Consider the following 26,671-nt stretch of genomic DNA (forward strand, 5'->3'; position numbering starts at 1 on the left):
GATAAAACGGAAGGACTATCTGATGCCCAAAGGGAGGATCTATGGCAAATTCTGAAAGAAAATCAGGAGGTATTTTCAGACAAACCGGGACGAGTGATAAATTATGAGTACTGCATGGAGGTAGAGGAGCATGAACCTTTCTTTAAACCACCATATAATGTACCCTTGTCTAAGAAAGAAGCAGTTCAAAAAGAAATAGATAAAATGGTTTCATGTGGGGTCATTGAACGGAGTTCTAGCCCATATAATAACCCACTGGTGATAGTAGGTAAGAAGGATGGAAGTGTACGAATAGTGATAGATGCTCGTACTCTGAATAAAGTAGTGAAGAGGGAGTTGGATCGTCCAGAGAACATAGATAATTTATTGCAGAAGTTTAATGGTGTAAAGTACATGACTAGTTTAGACCTAACTGCAGGATACTGGCAAATCCCATTAAGTGAGGAGTCTAGGAAGTACACGGCATTTTTATTCAATGGCAAATGCTACCATTTCACATTGGTACCATTTGGCCTAAATACTTCCGTTTCAGTGTTCATTCGGGCTTTAGACAAGATTTTAGGGAGTGAACTTAGTTCGCTAATCACGGTTTATGTAGATGATCTGTTAATTGCTACAAGGACATGGGAAGAGCACATAGAGTTATGTGACAGGGTGTTCAAAGCTTTAATTAAAGGAGGAATGACCCTGAACCTGAAAAAATGCGAGTTTGTGAAGAAAGAAATAAAGTTTTTAGGTCACATAGTAACACCAGAGGGAATTGAAAAGGATCCCGATAAAGTCAAAGCAATAAGAAATTGTCCGGCTCCCAAGAATAAAAAACAACTAAAGTCATTTATAGGACTTTGTTCCTTTTATTGTAAGTATGTGGATGATCAGGTGTTCAATAGCCCACATCTGAACAACCTACTTAAGAAGAACAGTGTGTATATATGGACTGAGGAATGTGAAACAGCATTCAACCGGCTAAAAGACAATTTGGCTAAAAACATAAAGTTATGGCACCCTGACCTGTGTGAACCATTCCACATGGCAACAGATAGTTCAGATTATGGATTGGGAGTATCCATATTTCAGGAGGTAATGATAGATGGGGAAAAAACTCATAGACAAATAGCATTTGCGAGTAGAACCATGTCTAAGTACGAAAGAAACTATACGGTTTCAGAGAAGGAGGCTTTAGCTATAATATGGGGTTTTAGGAAATTTCAACTTTTCTTATGGGGGCATAAGACTGTGGTCCATACAGACCACAAAGCTTTAATATTTTTGAAGGACTGCAGATTGTTACATAACAGGTTGACCAGATGGGCGCTGTTTTTACAACAATTTGATATAGAGATCAAGTATGTTAAAGGGAAAGAACATGCAGTACCGGATGCTTTGTCGAGATTACCAGAAGGATGTGAGACACTAGAAAGTGTAAAGAATAGGGAAGATGTTTTTGAGGTGAATTACTTCAAAAAAGCGGAAGGGAGAGAAAAAATTAGGGAAATATGTCGGAATATGCGAAGATATCAAAGTGATGATGATGCACTCAAGTCGGTAAAGGTCAAGTTTGACAATCCGGACGCAACTAACATAAGGGCTTCATATAAAATACATAAAGGTGTACTGTATCTTCAAAGATTAAATAATCCAGGGAAGTGGAGAGTATGTTGGCCGGAACAACACACTGAAGTGCTGATAGATTATGTTCACTTGGCATATGGCCATTGTGGTGCACGGAAGTGTACCGATAAGTTAGATGAATGCATTACCTTTAACAACATGGCACGAAGGGTAGCACAGAGGATAAGATCTTGTGATCTATGCCAAAAGGCAAAAGTAACAAATGCAACTAATCAAGGGCCCATGCAATCAATAAAACCTGATGAAGTATTAGAAATAGTAGCAGTAGATATCTTTGGACCATTACCGAAAACCATGGGGGGTTTTGTGTACATATTTGTAGCAGTTGAACTTTTCTCAAAGTATATAAAGCTATATCCCTTGAGAAAAGCTACTGCCAGAGGTGTATGATAAAATGGTGTGTGATTATTTTGTGAAAGTAGGGAAGCCAAAGAGAATACTATCAGATAATGGTGTTCAGTTTTGCTCAAAAATGTGGAAGGATGGGATAACTGAGAAACAGGTAGAAGTGGTACATATCTCAGCTTATCACCCATCAAGCAATCCGGCAGAAAGATATATGCGTGAGATAGGTCGGTTATTTAGGACGTACTGCCATAGCAATCACAAGAAGTGGGGCATGTATGTGAGTGAATTCGAAGAAATCATGAATTCATTAACAAACGAGAGCACTGGATTTACTCCAGAAGAAATCCTGAAAAAGACGAGAAGTAAAAGTCTAGTAGAAGACCTACTAGAATTTCCAGATAGAGTTGAATTAGATTATGATAGTAAAAAGAACTTAGTAAAAGACAAGATGAGAAAACAAGCAGATGCGAGAATTCGTCGTCATGACGAAAAAGTAAGGAATCCTAAATTCAAAATAGGTGATCTCGTTCTTGTAAAAACACATGAAAAGTCAAGTGAAATTAATAACGAGATCAGCAAATTTAAATATATATATAATGGACCATTTAAAATAGTGTCCATACCCAATGTGAATGCTTATTATTTAGAGTACCCATTAACAGGCAAACGCCTGGGAGTAAGAAACATAGTGGATCTCAAAAGGTATGAGCCACGAATTCCACCAGATTGAAATTAAATATATAAATAAATATTAAAGTAAACCAATATGTAAATAGTTTTGTTTCTTTTGTTCTATGTGAAAGGTAAATGTTCACTAAAATATGTTGCAGTATTCTAATGAAACTTCTAGTTTAAGTAGAGACTAAACAGACTGGGAAAGACTGAGCTTCTAAGAAAGCCTAAATAGATGTGTAAATAAGTGTTGTGGAAGAGGTAGAAAAGTGAGGAGGTAAAGTGAAAAGGACGGGCTATAAAGTAATAGGCGCATAACGTGTGTTTTACTTGCCTGAGATAAAAGAAGTGTATTTAAAATTTTTGTAAAAAAAAAAAGATGTTTAAAGTGTACTGTGTTTAGATGTAAGAAAATTGTAAAGAATATATGTAAATCATTTATGTAATGTTTAGCAGGAAAGATAGAAAGAATTGGTGTTTAATTTTAAATAAGTAATATAAGTACCGAGGCGTATCAGTAAGAAAGGGAAAACCCTTGGTAAAAACCTTAACGAAAATTTCAGATTCATTATAGGAGAGACTTCTTATTGAACTATCACTGTTAGATACTTCAATAAGAAGTGGGGCATGTGTAACGGAACTGAAATGATGGTGGGCTGACAGTAATTTGGAGCCCGCGCGTCGGAAACGGGCGCGCTGGTGTGAGACTGCCAGGGAGTGCACCCTGATGCCATCTATTGGCGAAACTGGGAATTAGCGCTGTCTCAGACAATGCACAGAACTCTCGGAGTCAAATGTATTCTTTTTGATGGTAATTATAAGTTATTACTGTATGGTTTAATGTTATAAGGCGCTAGTAGTAAATTATTATGACTGGTATGAACTCCAGGGTAATAAATATAAATATTCTTAAATACTGAATGATTTCGGTGAAAAGGTGGTAGGGGAACGCCCCCACTCTTGGTGATACGAGCGTAGCTAGAGGTAGCTGGAGACACAGGGAGTGAACAATGGAATGGCCTGGGGAGTGTTGACGTGAGCGGACGTGCGTAACTGTGCTCACGCAAAAGTGATTGTGCAACAGCGAAGAGGCGAATATCGTCGCCGTTTGTGGAGTGGAACGCGACGAATGGTTGTCGAAGCCGTCTCTATGCCACTGGGGCTGAGTGTAAGAGTTCCTGCGCCCAGATTCTATGGCGGACGCGCAGTAGCTTATACGAGTGCTACAGCTCGTAGTTCCAGCCGCCATTAAGGGCACGAGGCGTGAAGAGGAAGAGCTGCGTTAGCCACATGCATATCACCACCAGCACCGACACGTCTACCCAAGGCAAGACTGCTTGAAACTGTTAAGTCGAACTTTGTATACATGTAAAAGGAGAATACCAGTTTTCTTTGTGCAAGTGCAGAAGACAGAATATAGTAATGAGCAAAATTACGACGCATGTTGTTCCTTGTAAAGTGTAGTAACCTGAAACATAGTGTAGTGAAATCAGACTGAGGCCACCATCGCCTCTTTCATTTACAATTCTTTTGGTTGTAGAATACTTTAGCGTTTAAGAATGTAGAAAAGAGCAATGGTCACACCAGAATGAGTCGCCTATTTATAGTTACTTAAATTTTTCTGAGTAACCTTTCAAGTAAAGTCACTTAACTAATTCTATAGCAATTGTCCAAAGAGTAATATCCCAAAATCATTAAATAAGTTGAAGGGTAGAAGTTTGTTAACCTAAGTTGCTTAAATTGTCTTGGTGGTAATTACCAAGCCAACTCACAGAAATTGAGAGAGTATTTGCTTTGTAGAATCACCTAGAATGATCAGAAATAGTAATATTCAGAATTAAGTTTAAAATTCAACTCAAGCCGTTTCACTTTGAAACGAGCCAAAAAATTGATTTATTCTTTTGCTCCTTCAGAGCTGGCGACCGTAGTTATAAGTATTTTCAGGAGGATTCGACGGTAAGTCTGCTGCTCTCGTCGTGCTGATAGGATTATCTACTGCTGCTAGCTGTGGTGATTGGATACATAAGCTCACTACCAAGTTAAGTGGGTCAGGTAGGCAGTGTTACCGTGTGAACTGTAGGGCACTGTAGGCCGTGGATCGATCCCGTTCAATCATCACAGCTCTTTGAGAAATAGTCCGGATAGGAGTGTACTAATCCAATAGGTAAATACTGGCGAGTAACGGTCAAAAATGTATACGCAAGTGAATTTAGCAAGGTCCATGTAGCACCTAGTTAATGTGGTGTAATGGCGAGGGTAGGAGTGGAGTAAGAGTGAGCTGAGCTTGTGGCAGCTGTGCTGTCTTCAAAGATTAATAATGCCAGAATTCACTACTAACTCTTACCATTAGGGCTGAGCTATTTACGGTTAAAATACGTAGCAGTAAGCGCAAAGGCGTGACAGCTACAAGTCCGTATTGGCTTTATACATACGGAAGTAGGAAGCGGGTCATTCTGTCAGTGGAGGGGTTAAAACAACTGAGTCAGTTGAGAACAAACCCCATTTACTGATGGAAAGATTCGGCGGTTCGGTCGCAACGTCGTCTTTCTGCTGTAAGCGTGTGCTGTTCACAACGTGCAAGTGTGCTGTAGACAACATTGTTTATTCCTTAGAACAGAGGATTTTTCTGGTGTTGGAATTCCACCGCCTAGAACACAGTGTTGTTGCAACAAGACGAAGTTTTCAACGGAGGTTTAATGTAACCAAAGGACCGAAAAGCGATACAATAAAGGATCTGTTTGAAAAATTTCAACGGACTGGGAACGTGACGGATGAACGTGCTGGAAAGGTAGGGCGACCGCGTACGGCAACCACAGAGGGCAACGCGCAGCTAGTGCAGCAGGTGATCCGACAGCGGCCTCGGGTTTCCGTTCGCCGTGTTGCAGCTGCAGTCCAAATGACGCCAACGTCCACGTATCGTCTCATGCGCCAGAGTTTACACCTCTATCCATACAAAATTCAAACGTGGCAACCCCTCAGTGCCGCTACCATTGCTGCACGAGAGACATTCGCTAACGATATAGTGTACAGGATTGATGACGGCGATATGCATGTGGGCAGCATTTGGTTTACTGACGAAGTTTACTTTTACCTGGACGGCTTCGTCAATAAACAGAACTGGCGCATATGGGGAACCGAAAAGCCCCATGTTGCAGTCCCATTGTCCCTGCATCCTCAAAAAGTACTGGTCTGGGCCGCCATTTCTTCCAAAGGAATCATTGGCCCATTTTTCAGATCCGAAACGATTACTGCATCACGCTATCTGGACATTCTTCGTGAATTTGTGGCGGTACAAACTGCCTTAGACGACACTGCGAACACCTCGTGGTTTATGCAAGATGGTGCCCGGCCACATCGTACGGCCGACGTCTTTAATTTCCTGAATGAATATTTCGATGATCGTGTGATTGCTTTGGGCTATCCGAAACATACAGGAGGCGGCGTGGATTGGCCTCCCTATTCGCCAGACATGAACCCCTGTGACTTCTTTCTGTGGGGACACTTGAAAGACCAGGTGTACCGCCAGAATCCAGAAACAATTGAACAGCTGAAGCAGTACATCTCATCTGCATGTGAAGCCATTCCGCCAGACACGTTGTCAAAGGTTTCGGGTAATTTCATTCAGAGACTACGCCATATTATTGCTACGCATGGTAGATATGTGGAAAGTATCGTACTATAGAGTTTCCCAGACCGCAGCGCCATCTGTTGTTGAGAATTGTAACTACTGTAATTTCGAAAGTTTGTCCGCCTGAAAATGTACTGTTGTCCCAAGCATATTGCAGCAAACGGTGTATTTCTATCGCTGCTCGTTTAATTTTTATTGCCGTTTCAAATATACCGGTCATTTTTGAAACACCCTGTATGTCGGTGCGTGAGAAACATCGTGCTGTAATCGAGTTTCTAGCAGCAGAAGAGTTCCTTCACGCATGGAATACCCTTTCCTTCACAGTGACAACGCTGAACCACACACGAAAGCTGCGACATTTGCAACAATCCGACGCCTTAGATTCACTGTCAGTGATCACCCTCCACGCAGTCCTGAGTTGGACCCAACTGACTTTCATCTGCTTCCAAAACTCATGTAATATCTTCGAACACTTCTCACTCTGACAGTGACGAAGCCTTGCGAGCAGAAGTGAGGTTGCGGCTCCGTCAATAAAGTCAAACATTCTACAGTGACGGTATCAACAATCTGGTCTCTCGTTGGCAGAAAGATGTTCGCCGCCAGGGTGACTATGTTGAGAAATAAATAGGTAGACATGAATAAAATGTAGAATGTTAACCATGTTTCTTTTGTTTATAAAGATTAAGAGTTTTCACGTAACAAATTGGGAGGCATTACTTTCTAGCACACCCTAGTAGGTTCTTCCTTCCATCCTGGCAGGAGAAAGTGAACAAAAATGTCTAGGAACCATTTGTACACAGTTAAACGGTTTATATACAGTTGTGAAATCCTTTTTCGCATTTTGCTTCATCCAGCATTTCTTCGCATTTTGTTTTGTTCAGTATTCAGCAAATTCGACGCCAATCTTCCACAAGGCTCTCTCGAGCCTCATTTTCAAGTAAATGTTCTGTATCTTTCTTCTGGTGCATCTCTCACTTCAACTATTCCACATGCCTTCAGTAAAATTGTCCAGAATTGTATTTTCCACTTTCCCGGTGTTTCCGCTTTGGTCGCAGTTCTTGGAAGTCCAGAACACGGATGAGTTGCGAGATAACAACGTTTCAGTTCTTATTTACAACTAGAAAATGAAAAAGCAGGCTCTTTATAAATCTTAACCAACGTCCGAATAATTTCTGTATGTGAAAAGATGACGAAAAGAAAGAATTACAAGGCGATAAGGTATTCCAATTTGATTCAATTGAATGTAACACACATAACACGACTGTTTTAAAGAAATATTTCGTTAATCTAGTGACACTTGAGTATGTTACAATGCACGACGTAACATAAGGAACATAAAATTTCATCTGAACCAACGACGTCGCTGCTCACAGAAAAATTTTGTTGTTGTTCACATACACCAGAAGAGAGCACTCATCAGCAACGGGTTGGGCACTGCTCAATTACAGCAAGCGGATGGACCAGGTTCCTGTCAGGTAATCAAGGTACACTGCGAGATCAAAAGTTTCCAGACACGCCCAAAAACATACGTTTTTCATATTAGGTGCACTGTGCCGCCACCTACAGCCAGGTACTCCATATCAGCGACCTCAGTAGCCATTAGACATCGCGAGAGAGCAGAATGGGCCGCTCCGCGGAACTCCCGGACTTCGAACGTGGTCAGGTGATACGGTGTCACTTGTGTCATACGTATGTATGCGAGATTTCCACACTCCTACGCATCCCTGGGTCCACTGTGTGATGTGATAGTGAAGTGCAAACGTGAAGGGACACGTACAGCACAAAAGCGTACAGGCCGACCTCAGCTTCTGTTCACTGACACAGACCGCCGACATTTGAAGAGGATCTAATGTGTAATAGGCAGACATCTATCCAGAACATCACACAGGATTTCCAAAGTGCATCAAGATCCACTGCAAGTACTGTGACACTAGGCGGGAGGTGAGAAAACTTTGATTTCATGGTCTAGTGGCTACCCAAGTCACACATCACGCCGGTAAATGCCAAACGACGCCTCGCTTGGTGTAAGGAGCGTAAACATTGGAGTTGAACAATCGGAAAACGTTGAGTGGAGTCACGAATCACGGTACACAATGTGGCGATGGCAGGATGTGGGTATGGCGAATGCCCAGTGAACGTCATCTGCCAGCGAGTATAGTGCCGACAGTAAAATTCGGAGGTGGTGGTGTAATGGTGTGGTCGCGTTTTTGATAGAGGTGATTTGCACCCTTTGTTGTTTCGCGTGGCACTATCAGTGCAGAGGCCTACATTGATGTTTTAAGCACCTTCTTGCCTCCCACTGTTGAACAACAATTCGGGGATGGCGACTGTATCTTTCAACACGATCGAGCGCCTGTTCATAATGTACGGCCTGTGGCGGAGTGGTTACACGACAGTAACATCCCTGAAAACAAAATGGCCTGCACAGAGTCCTTACCTGAATCCTATAGAACACCTTTGGGATGTTTTGGAAAGCCGACTTCATGCCAGGCTTCACCGACCGACATCGATAGCTCTCCTCAGTACAGCACTCCGTGAAGATGGGCTGCCATTCCCCGAGAAACCTTTCAGCACCTGATTGAACGTATGCCTGCGAGAGTGGAAGCTGTCATCAAAGCTAAGGGTGGGCTAGCACCATATTGAATTCCAGCGTTACTGATGGAGGTCGCCACGAACGTGTAAGTCATTTTCAGCCACGTGTCCGGATACTTTTGTTCACATAGCGTACAGGGTGTACCTAAAGTCCGGGAACACTTTCAATTACTTATTGCACAGGAACCAAACATTGTACAGATATTAATATCATTTTGAAGAGAAACCCCGAAGTGTTTTTTTTTTTTTCATGTATACCGCCACAGCGTACTTTGGTATTTTGCTGACAGTCAGCGATAGTCGCAATCATTGCGAGCTTTCTGTGTGTTCGAGTTCGACAAAACAAGTGTGCTATAGCTGTTCAACGTATGGTTAGAACCAAGTACGGCAAGAAGCCATCAACAAGGAAGGCCATTTACCACTGGCACAACAAATTCGTTACGACGGGTTGCTTGTTCCCGGCAAAGAGAAGCGGACGTCCCAGTGTGAGTGAAGTGAATGTGGAGCGCGTACGAGAGACATTCATAAGGAGTCCAAAGAAACCGGTGAATCGTGCGTCTCGTGAACTCGAAATCGCTCCAATGACAGTGTGGAAAGACCTGCGACAGAAGCTGTCTATCAAACCATTCAAATTGGAGCTAGTGAAGAAGCTGAATGACGACGACAAAGACAAGCGTTTTGAGTTTTGTTCGCAGTTGCAACAATCGAATGTCGATGGGGATGTCATTGTTGATCGCTTAATTTTTTGCAACGAAGCCACTTTTCACACTAATGGGAAAGTGAACAGGCATAATTGTCGAATCTGGGGTACAAAGCATCCACACGAATGCATTGAATTTGAGCGTGATTCCGCAAAGGTAAATGTTTTTTTGTGGCTTGTTACATTGAAAACTGTACGGGGCATTCTTCTTCGCTGGGAGCACTGTCACTGGATATTCCTACTTGGGCATGTTGAAGCAATGGCTGATGCCTCAAGTGCAATCGGACTGTCCGTTCATCTTTCAGCAGGATGAGGCTCCACCCCATTTTCATCGTGTAGTTCGTAGGTTTCCAGAATGAGATTTTCACTCTGCAGCGAAGTGTGCGCTGATATTAAACTTCCTGGAAGATTAAAACTGTGTGCCGGACCGAGACTCGAACTCGGGACCTTTGCCTTTCGCAGGCAAGTGCTCTGCCAAGTTTCAAGTTCGAAGGTACCTGAACACGGAGCTGCCTCATCGATGGATCGCCCGTGTTACAGAAGGGGACAGCGGTTTCATGAAATTGCCTACCTGATCACCATATCTCATTCCGTGTGACTTTTTTCTGTGGGGACACACAGATCTAGTGTATGTACCGCCTCTACCACGTGATGTAGCAGAGCTCAAGGAGAGAATGCGGGAAGCGACTGCCACAGTCGACGATGCCGTGCTGGGACGGGTATGGCAAGAATTCAGTTATCGTATTACCCTCTGCCGGTTCACTCATGATTCACACATCGAATGTTTGTAGAAAAATCTTTCAGCGTTTCTCTTCAAAATGCAAAATGTATGACATTTGTACAATGTTTAGTTCTTGTGCAATAAATAATTGAAAGTGTTCCCGCATTTCATGTGCGCACTTTATAGTGTTACTCACAGAACAAACTGTGTAGCCGGCAGCGGTGGCCGAGCGGTTCTAGGCGCTTCAGTCCAGAACCGCACGACTACTACAGTCGCAGGTTCGAGTCCTGCCTCGGGCATGGGTGTGTGTGATGTCCTTAGGTTAGTTAGGCTTCAATAGTTCGAAGTTCTAGGGGACTGATGACCTCAGATGTTAAGTCACATAGTGCTCAGAGCCAATACCGTATGTATATATGAACGTCATGAGATTAACTTACGTGGACTGTCTATGAGGTTTAACACTCCTATTATATGGGAACATTTTAGATTAGGGTTTACCATGATTGTTATTGATATCGATTGAAACAGCAAGTTCACCGATACCAGACGTTGTTTATGTATGTCCACGATGCTTTTCGAAGGTTTAAACCTCCATCAGTAGGTTGATTTACATTTGTTAGTATAATATACATGTGTATGTTGTCTTACGAATTTTGAAAGAACTTGTGCCACTGTCTAGACGAGAACCAGAAGGCTATTTCAGAACATTGTTTTGGGGTTTATTGGCTAAAAACTAAACGTCATACTAGCGAACGTAAATACACCTGATGATGGAGGCTTAAACCTTCGAAATGCGTCCTGGAAATAAGTAAACAGTGACTGGTAACAGTAAACTTGTTGTTTCATTCGACGTCAACAGTATGATTTGTTACTACAATTACTCCCTCCAGTTGTCCGCGTCCTAAGCGGGAGAGGAGCCTCGGACGGGTAACCTCGAGCCTTGTCTATCCGAAAGGCACTTATCTATGCCGTGCGTTGGTGTTCGTGTAGTTATCTCTTATGATACTCCATATGTATGTTTGTGTACAATATTATAAAATTCACGTTTAACAGTTTAAGATACAAACAGTTTAAATAATACACGGTTCAAATGGCTCTGCGCACTATGGGACTTAACTTCTGAGGTCATTAGTCCCCTACAACTTAGAACTCGTTAAACCTAACTAATCTAAGGACATCACACACATCCAAGCCCGAGGCAGGATTCTAACCAGCGATCGTAGCGGTCTCGCGGTACCAAACTGCAGCGCCTAAAACAGAACGGCTACTTCGGCCGGCACACGGTTACATGTTTGAAAATAATGATCCAAAGAAACTAACTAATTACTTATTTTACTTTGTGCAAATACGAAAATTCATTGTATAATTTGTTATTAATAAATTATTTCTAAATTCCATGTATATATTACTTGTAGTACTGTCGCAGTCAACTGATATGATACTATGCCGTATATACAGGGTCAACAGGGACGAATTCCTGACTGGAAATGGAGACGGCCGTTGTGGCTGAGCGGTTGTAGTCAGTCCGGAACCGCGCTACTGCAACAGTCGCAGGTTCGACTCCTGCCTCGGCCTTGGATGTGTGTGCTGTCCCTAGGTTCGTTAGGTTTAAGTAGTTCTAAGTCTAGGGGTCTGATGACCTCAGCCGACCGAAGTGGCCGTGCGGTTAAAGGCGCTGCAGTCTGGAACCGCGAGACCTCTACGGTCGCAGGTTCGAATCCTGCCTCGGGCATGGATGTTTGTGATGTTCTTAGGTTAGTTAGGTTTAATTAGTTCTAAGTTCTAGAGGACTAATGACCTCAGCAGTTGAGTCCCATAGTGCTCAGAGCCATTTGAACCATTTGATGACCTCAGATGTTGTCCCATAGTGCTCAGAGCCATTTGAACCATTTTGAACTGGAAATGGAGGAAAGAAGGTCCTATGAACATGTGTCCGGAAATGCATCGTTGACACAGTAGATGGCGCTGATGAATGAAAATTCGTCTGACCATTGTGCCGTGTGTTCCTTTTATTTTGCAGGCTGTTTGATTGAAGCGGTCCCGGCGGAGGTTCGAGTCCTCCCTCGGGCGTGGGTGTGTGTGTGTTTGTCCTTAGGATAATTTAGGTTAAGTAGTGTGTAAGCTTCGGGACTGATGACCTTAGCAGTTAAGTCCCATAAGATTTCACACACATTTGAACATTTTTGATTGACGCAGCGTACTGTAAACAGCAGAATCGCCCGGTATTCATGTCGGGAACAAGCCGAGATGGTGTATGTCTACGGCCAAGCAGACGGAAACGGTTTTAGAGGCAGCATGGCTGTACCAAAACAAGTAACCTCACAGATAACAATCACATCAAGCAACAGAATTGTTCAAATGTGTGTGGATTCCTAAGGGACCAAACTTCTGGGTTATCGGTCGCTAGACTTCAAATTACTGAAACTAACTTGTGCTAAGAACAACAGACATACTCATGGCCGAGGGAGGACTCGAACCTCCTGCGGGAGGGGCTCCGCAATCCGTGATATGGCGCCTCCAATCGCGCGGCCACTCCGCGCGGCGATCTCACATTTCAAACCCGTTTCCGGCGTATATGTGATCACGGGTCCTTTAAGACAAACTAACGTGCGGACTGTGCGTGCACCAGATTTGGAGGACCGGGGTCTACACAATATTCAGACGAATCGTAGTACGAGCTCCAGGGAAGTGGCCCGCCATCATGGTGTAACCCAAAGTACGGTTATATGTACCCTGCATGACAACCGCTGCTACCCTTATCACCTGCAACGAGCTGGACATCTGTTGTGACGTGGATGCGATGCAGTTCTATACTATGTTCCGGGAATATCTGTTATGTAAGTCTGCAGGCTTTCGTGGCCGTTGTCACTGAAGTTAAAATCTTCTGGGTTATTATGCCGCGTCATGTTTCTTCTAAAGTGTTCGACGTTTCGACCGCTCTGCTGGGATCCTCTTCAGGATCTTTTCGTGTCCACTACTGCTAGAACACTATCAGAGACGAGTGTCGCGTCCACTTATAAAGGGGGAGTTCTCCAGCACAAACGCCAGAAAACTCCCCCTTTATAAGTGGACGCGACACTGGTCTCTGATAGTGTTCTAGCAGTAGTGGACACCAAAAAGATCCTGAAGAGGATCCCAGCAGAGGGCTCGAAACGTCGAACACTCTAGTAGAAACATGGCGCGGCCTAATAAACCAGAAAATTTTAACTTCAGGTCTGTTGTTGCACGGAGACCGTCAATTTCTAAACGCATGTTCACAGGACCTTTCTTCCTCCATTTCCAGTCAGAAATCCGTCTCTGCATGAACGTTCACCCTGTATATCTGTATCTGGTGATACTGGTGTGTTCATATCATCATCTATTTCCGTATCAACGCTTGAATTTGTGTTGCCCCATGTATCATGTTATCATCTTGTATACGGTCGTTACCTGCTTACGAATCTGGTACAGCGCTCTTGATATTTCATCAGTGATGCGGTTAAGCATGATCCATGTAGGTGGGTCTCTTAAGGGGGGTAGGACGCCAATCGGGCCGACTTGGAGCAGGAGAGGCACCACAGGACATTTTAATTTACACTGTGTATACTTTTACAAATAAATTCATAAAACTCTAACAGCATGACCAGGAAGGATTCAGGATGCATACTCATAGCAGTGGAAGCTCAAAAACGTAACAAAACACATTTTTTTACGTGTGAAATTTCATCATTTTTTCACTTACTACTGCCTGCATTTGATGCTATACGTACACTTCTTCGCAAGTAAGAGAGATTCTTCGATGACTTTTGTACAGCATACAAACCATAGTTACAGGTGTATGAAACTCTAGAAGTTATCTAATTTATGAAAAAAATGAATGAACTGTTACATTTTAAACTTAATGTTTGGAAAAAAACTCAAGTTTTGTAGTTAATTATCTCAATTTTTTCCACAGTTTTTCAATCGACTTGGAAAATTCTAGAGTTTCATACACCTGTAACTACTGTTTGTATGCTATGAAAAATTCATCGAAGAATCTCTCTTACTTAGGAACAGAAGTGTACCTACAGCAACAAATGCAGCCAGTAATAAGTGAAAAAATAATGAAATTTCACATGTAAAAAAGGGCATTTTGCTACGTTTTTAAACTTCCACTGCTATGAGTGTGAGTGCCCTCAATCCTTCCTGGTCATGGTGACAAAGCTTTATGAATTTATTTGTAAAAGTATAGACAGTAGAAATTAAAATGTCCTGTGGTGAGTCTCCTGCTCCAAGTCGGCCCGTTGGACGTCCTACCCCCCTTAAAGGTTACCCCTGTGCCTTCGATTTCTGCCATCAGTTTTACTTGTCCTGGAGCGCTGCGCTGAGACAGCGAAGAAAGAAGCGCGGCTCACCTGGGCCGAGGGCGGCGGCCGCTGGCTCGCCGCAGGGGTAGTTGTTGATGAGGAAGCGGAAGCCGCGCAGGTCGATGAGGGAGGCGGCGTCGCCGGCGGGCAGGCGCGCCAGCGGGTAGGGCGGCGCCGAGGCGGTGGCGTTGCCGGGCAGCAGCAGCAGGTAGGCGGGCTGCGGCGGCCGCGTGGGCGGCGCGTCGCCCAGGCCGCCCGCCGGCCAGCCCAGCAGGCGGTACAGCGACAGGCACAGCGCCGCCGCCGCCGCGCCCCACACCAGCGCCGGCAGCCGCTTCTCCAGCATCGCTAGGCGCGCGCGCCGCCCCCGCCTCCAGCCATGGCCTCCTAGACGGACCGGGAGAGCAGTCAGCAGTGGTGCAATGAAGAAAGGGCGTAAGCGAAAAAGCTGGGTGGGTGGGAGAAAGAAAAGTTCTGTGTGTTGGAGCAGGGAAGTAGAGGTGTGAAGTGACAGTGGGATGGGAAGAACAAGGGGAAAGGACGAAGTGTGAAGGCCACAAGTAGTACAGTGAAGGAGCAGGGAAGTGGAGGTGTGAAGCGTCAGAGAGATGGGAGGGACAAGGGGAAAGGACGAAGTGTGAAGGCCACAAGTAGTACAGTGAAGGAGCAGGGAAGTGGAGGTGTGAAGCGTCAGAGAGATGGGAGGGACAAGGGGAAAGGACGAAGTGTGAAGGCCACAAGTAGTACAGTGAAGGAGCAGGGAAGTGGAGGTGTGAAGCGTCAGATGGATGGGAGGGACAAGGGGAAAGGACGAAGTGTGATGGCCACAAGTAGTACAGTGAAGGAAGGATATAGGAGTAGTAAAAGAAATAGGCACCAGAGTGGGGGTAACAAAAGAGAGAGGCTGGAGTATAAAGTAGATGTGCGAAGTGCAAGAGGAATGAGAGGGACAAGGGAAAGGACGAAGATGGAAGACCAGTAGCAGTCCAGTGAACAAAGAATGTAAATGGAAAAAGATAGGCAAGCAGGAGAAAGATAGAAATTTGGTGGGTTGGAGTGGGGTATTAGAGGTGCAAAACGCAAGAGGGATAACAGGGACAAGGGAAAAAGGCGAAGAGTGAAGGTCACAAGTAGTACAGTGGAGGAAGGATATAAGAGTGGTGAAAGAAAAGGGCAGGAGAGTAGGAGTAACAAGAGAGAGAGGCTGGAGTGGAAAGTAGAGGTGCAAAGTGCAAGAGGAATGAGACAAGGGGAGAGGAAGATGAGTGATGACCAGTAGCAATGCAGTGAAGGAAGAATGTAATTGGTGAAAGCTGGAGAAAGAGAGATATTTGGTGTGCTAGAGTGGGGTAGTAGAGGTGCAAAATGCAAGAGGGATAATGGGGACAAAGAAAAAAGGCGAAGTGTGAAGGTCACAAGTAGTATAGTGGAGGAAGGATATAAGAGTGGTGAAAGAAAAGGCCAGGAGAGTGGGAGTAACAAAAGAGCAAGGCTGGAATGGAATGTAGAGGTGCAAACTGCAAGAGAAATGAGACAAGGGGAGAGGAAGAAGAGTGATGACCAGTAGTAGTGCAGTGAAGGAAGAATGTGATTGGTAAAAGCTGGGCAAGCGGGAGAAAGAGAGAAATTTGGTGAGCTAGAGTGGCGTAGTAGAGGTGCAACCTAAGGACATCACACACATCCATGCCCGAGGCAGGATTCGAACCTGCGACCGTAGCGGTCGCGCGGTTCAAGACTGAAGCGTCTAGAACCGCACGGCCACACCAGCTGGTGGCGAAGTGTGAAGCTCACAATTAGTACAGTGGAGGAAGGATGTAAGAGTGGTAAAAGAAAAAGGCAACAGAGTGGGAGTAACAAAAGAGTGAGGCTGGAGGGGCAAGTAGAGGTGGAAAGTGCAACAGGAACGAGAGGGACAAAGGGAAAGGACGAAGTGATGCCCAGTGGTAGAGCAGTGAAGGAAGAAAGTAAACAACACAGCTGTGCGTGTAGGAGAAAGAAATTAGATGGGTTGGATTCGAGAAGTAGAGGCATAAGGCGAGACAAGTGCATGTAGAAGAATGAGGTGAGCATGGGTTGTGTCGCAAAATAGGAGAGAGAGAGAGAGAGAGAGAGAGAGAGAGTTGCAGATATGATATGCGATTTGGCGTAACGATCATTAAGACAAAGGCGTTTTTAATATTTTCATCATTTCGCAGACCTGTCAGCAACTGTATAAATATTAATTTTAAACTAACAACAGCCTGAGTTGCAATGTTTACCTAGATTTACCTTGGTTTCAGTTGGGATAACCCAACCTTCTTCAGAATAAGTTCTTTTATTCTGAAGGAGGTTGGGTTATCCCAACTGAAATCTAGGTAAACATTCCAACAGAGGCTGTCGTTAATTTAAAATTAAAGGCGTTTTTCATTGTGGTAAGATCCTTTCACGAAATTTCGATCTCCAACGAACTCTTCCAGAAGCGAAAATATTTGGTTACACCCACCCACATAGCGAAAGACTCACTGTAACAAAGAGAAAACAGAACTACAGAGGGGTCCCAAATAATGTATCCACTGTTTAAAAGTCCATAACTGGCAAACTAAGTGACGGAGTTGTCTCATCTTTGGTAGTGTAATAGTTTGTAGTTCCAGCAATCGCCACACAAGCGTTGCATTGCGTTATTTTGTTTTGTCAGATGACAGTCGCCAGATAGTTTGTTTTGATCTTAGTTGCACCTGTTACTCGTGTAAACGTGGCTGGCGCAAGGCTTACATTCGATGAAAGGAAGTCAGTTTTGAAGTGGTATTTTAAGTACTAAAACGTTAATGGGGTTCAACGACGATGGACAATGAGTATCAAACAGAGCTACCGACAGGTTTAACGATTCGTCGCATTCGAGACAAATTTGAAGCCGAAGGCTGTGTTAAAGATGTACACAAACAACGGTTCAAAATGGCTCTGAGCACTATGGGACTTAACATCTGAGCTCATCAGTCCCCTAAAACTTAAAGCTACTTAAACCTAACTAACATAGGAACATCACACACATCGATGCCCGAGGCAGGATTCGAACCTGCGACCGTAGCGGTTACACGGTTCCGGACTGAAGCGCCTAGTGGATTATCCACCACGTTGCTCAGACCTAACTCCTGGACTTTTACCTGTGGCGAACACTAAAGAACGTCGTTTATCGACAAAATCCACGCACATTGGATGAACTTCGAGAATCCATCGTACATTCATGTGCAAATATCCAACTGAAGACGTTGCAGTCAGTAGTTCGTGCTGCAGTTCGGCGGCATCGATTGTGTGTGGATGTTAATGGCGACCATTTCGAACACCTACAGTGATATCGTGAAGTTGGACTTTAAGCTACACTTTCACCAAAAATGAGACAACTCCGTCAATTAGTTTGCAAGTTATGGACTTTTAAATAGTGGTTATATTTTTTTTGTCTCCTCTGTAATATGGTAGGATTTACGTGTTTTTTTTCCCGTGAGCCATTAAGACAGTGGAATGGTAGGGAATTTTGTGAAACTGTAGTTCGATAAATCCGCTACTAGACAGTTAAGAGTGAATTGCAGAGTAGTCATGTAGATGTAGATGAAAAGTGAAAGTCTGTAGTATGAGCGCAAAGAACGGGGTTGCAAAAGATAAAAAGGCTGAGGTCAGTAGCAGTGAAAAGGAGTAAAAGAATTGTGTGTAACAAAAGGTGAGAGAATAGGAGAAAAAGAGAAACTACATGGACTGCAGTTGGGAGTAGAAGCGCAAGGTTCAGAAAGTGCATGTAGAGGAATGTGAAGGGGTATAAGGAGGGAAGAAGAAGACTTAAGGTCAGTAGTAGTGCAAACAAGGAAGGATGTAGGGGTGGTGAAAGAAATAAGATGGTTGTGTAAGGGAAAGTCGGAAAGACACACACACACAGAGAGAGAGAGAGAGAGAGAGAGAGAGAGAGGGGGGGGGGGGGAGAGAGATGGCGACCTGGAAGCGGAAGGTAGAGTCGCGAAGTCCAAGAGCTGCATACAGCGAAACAGGGAGGAGGGCAAGTAAGGAGGAAGACGAGCTTATTAAATCGGTAGTAATGAAATGAATGAAGCATGTATGAGTAACAAAATAAAAGTAAGAAGTGGCTTTAAATGTCGAAATCCAACCAGTATCCCAGAGAATTGCCACCCTATTCAGTGTGCTACTGTATGGACAGATTGGTACTGAGTAAGTTATGACGTATGAAGAGTATGCCTGTATTTTTTGGGCAAGTGATGAGATGCAGTGCAGCGCAGAGTTGTGTTGCGTTGTCTTCTATTCTGCTGGTATTGTTAGATAAAAGAAAAGAAGCGAGTGGATGAAACTCGGCGTCTTAATATGTCCCAACCCTCCCTAAGCACTACAAGGGTCCGCTCAGTTTACTCTTTTCATTAGCAGACAGATCTCCATCGAGAATGTCACCAAGTATAAGTCCATGTGGCACAGAAGTGACGTTTGGATTTTTATCAGTAACACTACTGAAAAGTCTGTCGAACGAGTTTGCCAACTAGTGAAATAATGGCGCTGAAAACGTTTTCCCTCTCCACGTTTCGAAACAGTTGACCCCGAAGTGTTACAACGTATGAGTGTGACAGCTGCACAGGAGTATCCTGAAGACGGTGAAAGAAGAGTGTTTGACAGAATAGAAAGGAGAAAAGAAAAGGGCATGGGATAGAAGATAGTAAGGTACTGGGTGTTGGGAAGCCTTAAATCGCATGAACAGGAATATTGGGATAAGAAGAGGAAACCGAGGAAGTGAGTGAGGATTGAATAAATAGATATATTAGTAAATGATGCAATACGAAAGGAAGGATCTTGCACATTATAATGGAATACACAGTGTAGGAACCAGAGAATCTGTTTACACAAAGGTAGGCGAAGGAAGAGGTCGTGTCCTTGTTGAAGCTGCCATTCCAATACATTTGCACGAAGAGATGACGTGCACATATCAAACATTCATCAATTCAATCAAATGGGGATTTGAAGCCGTTCATCCAGAATACCTGTCCACTATCTTAACTACCACGTCATTTCACTGTATGGTACGTCTAAGAAATGGGACATACAGGAGAGGCAGATACAATGAAAAAGAAGGAAGAGAAGGCGGGGTATTTAAAGATGAGAAAATATGGCTGCTTAATGAAGTTTTTAGTATTATTATTATTATTATTATTGCTATTATTATCTTTTGTGTTCAACAAGCAGCAGTTTTTATCATTAGCGTCGTACAGGTTTTAATGTTTGACAAATTGGTGAAAGACATAAAATGATATACAGAAGCACTGTTTCATATGCAGATGCCAGAAAAGCTTTAATAATCTCAGCCTTTGTCAGTATTCAGAGAATGATCCAGCCACTGAGAGACATTAAAACATACAGAAGTCCACATAACACACAAAATTTTAATAGATTTTCCACATTCGCATCGCCCTTCCCTACAATAGAAGGCATGTCATTATCTAGGCGGATTTTCTCTCGTTATAGAAAAAGGGCTGATTAAGGATGTGGAAAGGGTTACGACGAGACCCTGCTAAGGCTTTCGCATCAAGTGATTTACAGAAATTGCGGAAAACCTAATTAAGATCGCTGAACAAGAATTTGAACATCGCATTTGCAGGAAGCGATTCCACTAATCTGATGGTTGCGACACATCGCGCAAGTGGTGCCCTGCAAAATGTCTGGGAGATTCGACAACCTGCTATTAGTGTTAATACCATAGATTTGACTGGCGCAGAAGTATGCTACAGAGCCACAGGGAATTTAAAATGGGTCGAGCTAGCTGTAAGCGAAATGTTATTGGTTCAGATGTTTCGACCCCTTTTCGTGGTATTTGTTTTTAATTGTTCTGCAGCTCGTTTCCACTGTGTGTCATCGTCCAGCAGACTTTAGATTTCTAGACATGTGGTACATAACAATTTCAAACTTTTTGAAATCTGTTACACGACGACATACTGTCGTAACTAGTTGAAACGAAATAGAAGCTTTGTTGTACATCATAATGTCTTTTATAAAAGCTATAGAGCACACCTTTGATCTATTGACCCAGTTTGGAAAACAGTGCTATTACAAACAGACTGTGAAACACACTGTCAACGTGGTTTATTTCAAGTGAGGTTCAGAAGCGCGTACCGCAGATCACATCAAGTACAGTCAAATCTGGTTATACGCGATAATTACGTTCCGCGAAATCGCCGCGCCTACCGAATTCGCGTGAATCGAGCCATTTTATATGTAAAACGTAGAATTAGGTTTTGGTTCATTCACATATTAACTTCAAAACAGAAGCGCCTCTTAGCGTATTTACCATCTTTCTGAAACCCATTTTAATGCAAATTTTATACACTAAAAAATTTAACACTGAAACACACCATAATACACTAAAATGTTAATTTCAGTAGCCTCTGGATCGTCTACATCGGAAGACTCTGATGGTGTCATAGCTAAATCAGTTTCCGTGGCAGATTTCCTTACACGCAAATCCTTTGTAGCTGAAGTGTTGTCGCTAGGTGCTTCTAACACATGTCAAGTGTCACAATGTTTTGCACAGAAATTTATAATTAGAAGAACTTTGAAAGGAATTTTTTTCTTTCTCAGAATAGGCCTTCAATTCTCTATTCAGTTCATTAACAAAATATTCACTGAAAATGGCAAAAGTCATCCAACATTTTCTGTTCGATCTCCAATGAACTCCCAAGCTCGCTCTTGTCACAGATCTTTAGTGCCCTAAGACTTTGCGATGGCGGTTTTAATTTGCAATCCCCTGCAGCATTTCCTCCGAAAAGAAGGGTGCATCGGGCCTTCGCAAACCTTAATTGAGGTGCAGCCTTTTCATCAATAAAAATGATCGTCCGGCTAGGCTTTTGATTCCAAAACAAGCCTGTTTCACCAAGGCTGAATAACTGCTTCGCAATATAGACACTTACTGTCACAATTGCTTCTTAAATTCCTAGGCTCCAACTTCACCCCCCGCAACTGCCTCTCCTGCCATTTTAATGTTGTGAAAGCCAAACTGACGCTTGAAACGATGATTACCAACCTCAGATGGCCGAGAAAGTTGCTCGATTGTCCTGTTCTGTCGTTAAATCTGTACACATGCTCATGGCTTTAGCTTGAATAGCAGCTTCACTCCAATGTCTTTGCATTTTTTCCACTTTCCTCCGAGCGAGATTTGGCCACTTCTAGTCACACTTAAGTCACCTGAAGATCAAGCAGTTTAACGAACTGATTCTGGGTTGTCACAAATACTTCTGACGGCGGCTTCACGAATTAAATCCGAAAGCACACACAATCGCAACAAAGCGCTGACTTTTTTCATATTGAACCAAAACTTATAACTTTTGTTCTAGTAAATACATGCTTCTTTCCTTCTAGAGGCACTCTCTCTTCTTTTTTACCCAACATTTTACACACAGACCACGTCAGGTGCAAATCACACTTCTACTGACCTGAACTGACTATTCATATCTCGACCACGCATCCGCGAGCAGATGATAGCACTTTACGTAAAATCATGTATATGCGGAACCGTGGATAGCGAATCCGACTAGAAGAGGGTCTACGTGTATGTAATTTCAGATGAAGAAGAGGAATGGGCTATCCACTATTATTAGTTATACGGATATCCTATGCATGTTACAGTTAACATTGGAACTAAAATGCTGCTGTGATTTAAATGACATGACAAGAAATTCCTCGCTGAGACAAACAGTAAGCAACACACTGCGATTTCATAAGACCAGATACGGAAGTATTTAAAAAAAAAAAAAAAACTTCAGAGCCGATTCGCAAAATAGAGATTAAATCCTGGAGAGTATATTCTGTTTACAGCTATCTCATCAGGGATGCAGCCGTTGTTTCCGTGACGCAATATGCTAATCGATTCCAAAAAAATACCTCGGTAAACGGCACAGCACGCCATCCGGTCGTTTTCACTCCGTGTAATGCTGCTCTTGAACAGTCTCCCGGATTTCCAGATAAGACGGTACTGCCACGTCTTAATGCCAGTCGGCGGCCCCATCTAAATGTTGATTCTAATTCTTTCCACCCGTTAGTTTCGTCGTAAATTGTTACAAGCATACTACCCAGATACTGGTCTGTCTCGACGATCAGGAGTATTCCGGGATTAATTTTGCGTGCATCGTTAAACTGGGATCGACATGCACTATGTGATCAAAAGTATCCGGACACCTGGCTGAAAATGACTTACAAGTTCGTGGTACCCTCCATCGGTAATGCTGAAATTCGGTATGGTGTTGGCCCACTCTTAGCCTTGATGACAGCTTCCACTCTCGTAAGCATACGTTCAATTAGGTGCTGGAAGGTTTCTTGGGGAATGGCAGCCCATTCTTCACGGAGTGCTGCACTGAGGAGAGGTATCGATGTCGGTCGGTGAGGCCTCGCACGAAGTCGGCGATCCAAAACATCCCAAAGGTGTTCTATGGGATTCCGGTCAGGACTCTGTGAAGACCAGTCCGTTACAGGGATGTTATTGTCCGCCACAGGCTGTGGATTTTGAACAGGTGCTCGATCGTGTTGAAAGATGCAATCGCCTTCCCCAAATTGTTGTTCAACAGTGGGAAGCAAGAAGGTGCTTAAAACATCAGTGTAGGCCTGTGCTGTGATAGTGCCGCGTAAAACAACAAAGGGTGCAAGTCCACTCCATGAAAAACACGACCACACCACATCGCCACCCTCTCCGAATTTTACTGTCGGCACTATACACGCTGGCAGATGACGTTCACCGGGTATTCGCAATACCCACACCCTGCCAGCGGATAGCCACATTGTGTACGTGATTTGTCACTCCACATAACATTTGTCCACTGTTCAATCGTCCAATGTTTACACTCCTTACACCAAGCGAGGCGTCGTTTGGCATTTACTGGCGTGATGTGTGGCTTATGAGCAGCCGCTCGACCATGAAATCCATGTTTCTCACCTCCCGCCTAACTGTCGTAGTATTTGCAGTGGATCCTGATGCAGTTTGGAATTCCTGTTGTGCTGTACGTCTCCCTTCACGTTTCCACTTCGCTATCACATAAGAAACAGTGGATGCTTAGGAGTGTGGAAATCTCTCGTAACGACATATGACACAAGTGACACCCAATCACCTGACGACGGTCGATGCCCGTGAGTTCCGCGGAGCGCTTCACGATGTAAATGACAACTGAGGTCGCTGATATGGAGTATCTGGCAGCAGGTGACAGTACAGTGCACCTAACATGAAAAACGTTTGTTTTTGGGGGTGTCCGGATACTTTTGATCACATAGTGTAAGCATGAAAGGTTGTAATTGACTCTGTAAAGTGAATCGTCTTGAGAGGAAAAGAAATTTATGCCTGAACTTACAAAAAGGAGGGGGTCATTTGGGAAGACACACCCTGAGGTACCAAGGAAAAGTGTCTTGGCGAGTTCCTGGTGGGTCAGAAGCAAAGGTTTAAGACTACGGAGCCAAAGTTCTCGTGTTCCACCCCCGCTCAGTCCTTTTATCTGTATCTGCCAATTATCGCTTTTCTCAGCTCTGGAAATGCTTTGTTAATGTGACAAATGGTAAAACACGGCGCCTTTCGTGACACTGTAGGTCCCCCTGTCATTTGGTGGTTGAGTCAGTCAAAAGATCGGTCAAAAGCACCAGGGGGAGCGTACCTAGGACAGCATTGTGGCGTTCAAAAACCTTCGGTTTGATGACAGCTTATCTTATCTGTGAAATGATAGGTACACCATTTCTGACCGCATTTGGCTCACATTTCTTCTCATCGCCTTTCACTGATTTTTCAGCCCCCATTCATTTCATTTATTCCTTTTCTGGTAATTTAAAACAAATAGTGCAGATGTTGAGCATAAATAAAAATTTATTTCTAACGGACTGCGATAGATAATAGCTATGCGGGTTTTGCAAATGACAGCTTAACTCAAAGAATTTATGAGTACACTTTTACGACTGCTTAGTGCGATTTGTGGCCTCATGGAACACTGTCGCCTATTACTACAGTTCAGCGATAGTTCGGAAATAACGATTGCCAAGGTCCGCCAGATGTAAAGAGCATCAAATAATGGTACGTAAGGTTTAGAGAGACTAGCACTGCTCGTGACAGGGCAAGAAGCGGCAGACCTGGAGTGAATGACGTTACTGCTAATACCAACTGAACAGCATTTCAGCGCAAGCCGGTGAAATCTACGCGTGCCGTGTTTCCGGACAGACGGAAACACCAGAACGTTGTGGTGAAGATTTTACACAAACGGCTGCATTTCTGTGCATAAAAAGAGCAGCTCTCGAATTTTTCCAGCTACTACCTAGGCCCAGACGTGCTCAGTTTGCTAAAACGCGCTACGACGAGTCGATGCAGACAGTAACCACCTTAATAAAGTTTCTTTTTCCGATGAAGCGACTTTTCACATCTCTGGGAAAGTAAACAGTCGTAATGCCCGAACAAGAAGAGCCTTAAAGCACGACACAATTATTGGCCCATTCTTTTTCCCCGAGCTTAACTTTAAGGTAACAGTTTATTTGGACGTCTTCGAACTTCACATTGCACCTCAATTGTAGGAACTCCAACCATGGGTAGTGTTTTAACAGGACGGCGCACCCTCACACTGTGGGTTATTGGTTCGCCAGTTCTTTGATGTGACCTTGCCGGACAAATGGCTCAGGAGAGACGGACGTACATCATGCGTCGCCACGTTCACCAGAAATATTCCCTCTTGACCTTTTTCTAGGGTCAAGATTACGAAAAATTATTTAGTTCGCCAGTTCCTCGTGAGGAAATTCTTACGGCACAAAAACGAGATGCTGTAGATTTGGTGACGGAAGAGCTGCTGGCAGAGACGTGAGAGAAATTTAGAATCGCCTGAACGTTCGACGGACAACAAACAAAGAACGCAGAGAAGTGTACTGTGATAGGCAAACGTGCGGTACTCAAGCTATTTGCTCTTCCCACATACCCCATTGGAGAAGGTTTCGTTGTAAAGTCTGGAGGTAACAGGAGGGAACATCACGGAGAATAATCACAATAGGTAGGAGTGTTCCAGAAAATGTTGAATATGCATATCCGTGGCGGTTCTATCTGCTACATGTTTCACTTGCTGGCCAGTCCCCAGTGGCAGGTTATCAAGATTTAATTGAGTTTGAACGTGGTGTTATATTCGGCGTACCAGCGATGGGATACAGCATCTCCGAGGTAGCGATGAATTGGGGGTTTTGCCGAACGACCGAGTCACGAGTGTACCGTGAATATCAGGAATTCTGTAAAACATCAAATTTCCGACATCTCTGCGGCTGCAAAAAGATCCTGTAAGAACGGGACCAACGACGACCGAAGAGAATCGTTCATCGTGACGGAAGTGCAGCCCTTCCGCAAATTGCTGCAGATTTGAACGCTGGCCCATCAAATAGTGTCAGAGTGCTAAACGGTTAACGATATGGGCTTTCGGAGCCGAAGACCCGCTCTTGTATCTTTGATGACTGCACAACACAAAGCTTTACGCCTCGCCCGGGCTCGTCAACACCGACATTGGACTGTTGATGACTGGAAACATGTTGCCTGGTCGAACGACTCTCGTTTCAGGTTGTATCGAGCGGATGGATGTGTACGGGTATGGAGATAACCTCATGAATCCGTGGACCATGCATGTCAGCAAGGGACTGCTCAAACTGGTGGAGGCTGTGTAATGGAGTGGGGCGCGTGCCGTTGGAGTGATATGGCACCCCTGATACGTCTACATATGACTGCGACAGGTGACACGTACGTAAGCATCCTGTTCGATCACCTGCATCCATTCATGTCCACTGTCCATTCCGACGGCCTGGGGCAATTCCAGCGGGACAATGCGACACCCTACAGGTCCAGAATTTGTAGAGTGGTGCCAACACTTCCGCTGGCCACCGAACTCCACAGACAAGAACATTATTGAGCACAGCTGGGTTGCCTTGCACCGTGCTGTTCAGAAGAAATTTCCACCCCCTCGTACTCTTACTGATTTATGGACAGTCCAGCAGGATTCATGGTGTCAGTTCCCTCCAGCACTACTTCAGTGTATGATGTCATCCACACA

At 43.9% G+C, this 26,671-nt stretch overlaps 1 protein-coding gene across 1 annotated transcript in view; it reads right to left on the reverse strand.

Moving 5' to 3' along the window:
- Nucleotides 1-26,671, reverse strand: part of LOC124613817 (beta-1,3-galactosyltransferase 4) — a 718,801-nt gene that overhangs the window by 168,677 nt on the left and 523,453 nt on the right. The window contains exon 2 of the mRNA XM_047142539.1: nucleotides 14,689-15,005. Coding sequence (XP_046998495.1) covers nucleotides 14,689-14,964 — 276 coding nt within the window. The 5' untranslated portion in view covers nucleotides 14,965-15,005. The remainder of the gene's footprint in view (nucleotides 1-14,688; nucleotides 15,006-26,671) is intronic.

The sequence above is a fragment of the Schistocerca americana genome, chromosome 4 (assembly GCF_021461395.2).
Source record: "Schistocerca americana isolate TAMUIC-IGC-003095 chromosome 4, iqSchAmer2.1, whole genome shotgun sequence".
NCBI classification, from domain to species: Eukaryota; Metazoa; Arthropoda; class Insecta; order Orthoptera; family Acrididae; genus Schistocerca; species Schistocerca americana.